This window comes from Melampsora larici-populina, assembly GCF_000204055.1.
Source record: "Melampsora larici-populina 98AG31 unplaced genomic scaffold MELLAscaffold_14, whole genome shotgun sequence".
Taxonomy (NCBI): Eukaryota; Fungi; Basidiomycota; class Pucciniomycetes; order Pucciniales; family Melampsoraceae; genus Melampsora; species Melampsora laricis-populina.
In genome coordinates, this window is record NW_006768778.1 from 863,678 (window position 1) to 867,004 (window position 3,327).

Below are 3,327 nucleotides of genomic sequence, written 5' to 3' on the forward strand. Positions count from 1 at the left end.
CAAAAAAGGGTATAGTGTGAGGCACATTTGCTAGGCGGTGGAATGGCCAGAGTGGCAGTCATTGGAAAGAACGGCTTGTATGGAATGAGATAACAAAGAGGAGGAATGAGTCAATGAAACGCAGTTACAGGAAATGAAGAGATGTAATTTTTGATTGATTTGTTTTGTTAGGATCTTTTGGACATGACCAATACATAAACCAGACTCTGAAATTGAACAGAAAAGCACAGTGTGATGTCGCGACGGATTCAATACCCCTTCATTCATCAATGCCTTCATCCTCATCCCCCTCCTCGAACCCTCCTGTGTCAATTCCTGCATCCCCACCAGCTTCAATCCTCTTCATCTCAAGTTGTATCGCCTCTTCGGAAGGCAGAACAAATTTCACCGCAGGCTCACACGCGCTGATGAGGCCTTTCCCACAAAAATTCTGGTGATCCTCATTGTATACAATTCTATAAAATCTGCCAGTTGAGACGGTGTTCAGTTGGATGACATAAAAAAAAGGAACATCCAAAGGGAAGTTGAGACTTACGCCAAAGTGTACAGGGCCCCCCGCGCGCAACTTGATGAGCTGTTTATCTACTTGTGCCCATATGTCCGGTCTTCCTTCACCCCGGCGTACTGCTTGGAAAACTTGAATCGCTTCACGGCGCTGCCCAGAGGAAACATGTTAATTAGAATAAAGATGGGTGGTATTGATTGAACCCAAGTGAGACTCACCAAATATGCAACCCGTAATTTATGCAAATCATCTATTTCAATCCATAGAGTCTGAATGTCGCGGTCATCCTCCTCCTCCGCACAATTATTCGCGATCTACCAGTTTAAGAGGGATAAGAATAAGATTCCAAGGAAACAGGCACTCATGATGGTGAAAAGTATCAGTTCACTTACCCAATAGACAAGCTTCTTGAGGTGGGGGATGGTGCCTGCAGGTGGAATGCTTGGCTCACGTGGGTTGCGAATGCCAAGCAAAACCTTAACAAGTGGCTTGGAAAGATTGGTTGGTCAGTGTCTGAAATTGCTTTTGAAAGACAAAAGAAACTTACCAAGTGATGCATGCGTTCCCTTGCATGCTTTCCAGCGTTGTTGACTAGCTTATGGTAGGCCTTGACGGCCGCTACATCAGTCACTCCATTGACTCTGGGTGGTAGATGTTGTTCAGGCCACGGGGTCTGCGTTTCCATGACCTCTTGCTGGAAGATACAAAGATGTGGTAAAAGAAGATTGGATGAAGGAAAGTGCAAGCGCACAGAGGAAAATGGAAGACTTCAGTGGTTTGAATGATGAGGTGCAGCACAACTCAGAAAGCACATGGACTCACTATGATGGTCTTGAATAGCAAACCCGCTATTATGTCACCATGCGGTGTCTGACGTTTAGTGTACGCTCCAATCGTGTGCAACATAACCTTTTTGTATGCCACAGCAGATACACGGTCCTGGGCAACAAGTTTTAGGGAGATGAAAGAGTGCAAGATGAAACACAATATGGCAAGGAAGTAAACTTACCTTCAGCTGGCGAGAACAGCTCCACAGTGGTGCCGCAGTCTGGGTCTGGCCAACAGACCCGAGGCAGCAGCTGGAGGTCCAGGAGTATCTACTAGTGCACGACTGACATGAGGTTCAAGGAGGTGATCTTCGATGAGCTCCAATCTCTCGTTCACTCAGTCAAGATTGTTGGACAACATGTGGTAATGTTCAACACTGTCATTAGACAAAGCGACTTCTTCTTTGAGTTTGTCATACAGATGGGCAATATCCAACTCCATCTTTGTCGACAAGGTGGCAATGGCAGCCAGGATCTTCTCAGTTGAGACAATCTTGCGAGTGGTCACATTGCCCTCATTGTCCTAAATCCCCAAAACAAACAAGAAACATCGGTCAAAGTGCCCGAAGTGAGATAAAGACAAGATGATGCAAGAGATCACTCACCCCTAAAACACCGGAAATTTGACCACCTGTGGATTACAACATCAGTCTGACGGGCTGATGGTGAGAAGGAAAGAGACCACTTGCCTGAAGATTCGCCAACATTTGGGGGGCGGCTCGCGGCACCGCAAACGGAGCGTTCCACCAAAGCTGACGCACGGTTGGCCAAAAGCGTGGAAGACATCCGGTCAATCCGACCTAGAGTTATCAAGTGTTCATTCAAGATGAAGAGAGAGATTTGTTGGTAAAGATCCACATGTTTAAGCGATAAGGCAGTGGTGATGGTAGCACTCACCCATTGAGGGGGTCGATAACAAATAAGGTGCTGCTGAGTGTGATTGCTGGGAGGACATGGCAGGTAAAGTCCCCATAAATTCTAAAAGTGAGCGTAACATGAAAATTAGATGGTGGAAATTGTGATAAACCAAACTTGAGGATGGCGGAGGGTCAAACAAACAACCAAGTTTTTATCTCAAGACCTCACGCGCAAGAAAGCAATGCAACCAACCCAGGGGTGAGAACTCTTCACCGGCATGGATCAACCCAGGGGGGAAGGCTGCCATGCAGCCGCCGATTGGTCGTCGCGAGACTCGCAAGACGCGTCACACAACAACCAATCAGCGCTTTTGAAGCGGATGTCCCATTTGATGAGTGAGAATGCTCAGCCCATTTGTGACAAGTGTCTCTGGCAGGATTTTACAAGATACACGGAAAGTGTGTCGTTGTCTTTGTCAGATCACCCAGACGAGCCCATTGGATAGAAACCGGATCCATCCAGCTCCGCATAAAAAAACCCGTGTTTTGCACGCAAGCAGTATCATGTAATTTCACAGAGGTTTGTTGTCTGGCGACATGTATCATCAGTTGCTAAAATGAAGAAAAGTGAACAAGAAACCTTGATGTGTGGTGTCAAGGGAAAAGCATCAAAACAAAAATTATAATGTGAAAAGGTTTATCAAAGAGGAAAAGAAAGGGATCAAAAATTGCTTTCTAAGTCATCGGCCTCTGCTTCCACATCTCCATCCTTTTCCATGTCTTCATCGATATCATCAAGATCATCCGATGAAGAGTCTTGTGCTTTTGCTTTTTGGTTACCTTTACAAACCCTTGGTCTGCGCAGTTTTACCGGAACCAATTGCCAAACCTGTAATCCTTGCATCAATGATTCTTTCCACATGGCGGGGGTGAGACACTGAGGTTCAATGTCAGCAACTGCCCTATGCGCTTCGGCTGAATAGTGACTTGAGCTATTTAAGATAAAGTGACCGTTGTCAATATGCGCCACCGTGCTGATACGTGCACCGGTTTCCTGTCTTCCGATCAATTTCCTTTGCCCTTCAGTGACTGGACATACATCTCAGTGGCAATGGTGTTGCACGTTGAGAATGCAATG

The 3,327-nt window shown here is 46.1% G+C and overlaps 1 protein-coding gene across 1 annotated transcript; it reads right to left on the reverse strand.

Annotated features, from left to right (window-relative positions):
- Nucleotides 1–1,669: 1,669 nt before the first annotated feature.
- On the reverse strand, nucleotides 1,670–2,329 carry MELLADRAFT_105629 (uncharacterized protein; the record flags this gene model as incomplete). Its single annotated transcript, XM_007409040.1, has 4 exons — nucleotides 1,670–1,855; nucleotides 1,938–1,963; nucleotides 2,094–2,132; nucleotides 2,230–2,329. 4 exons carry the CDS (start codon nucleotides 2,327–2,329, stop codon nucleotides 1,670–1,672), a joined length of 351 nt encoding a protein of 116 aa, XP_007409102.1.
- Nucleotides 2,330–3,327: the final 998 nt, after the last annotated feature.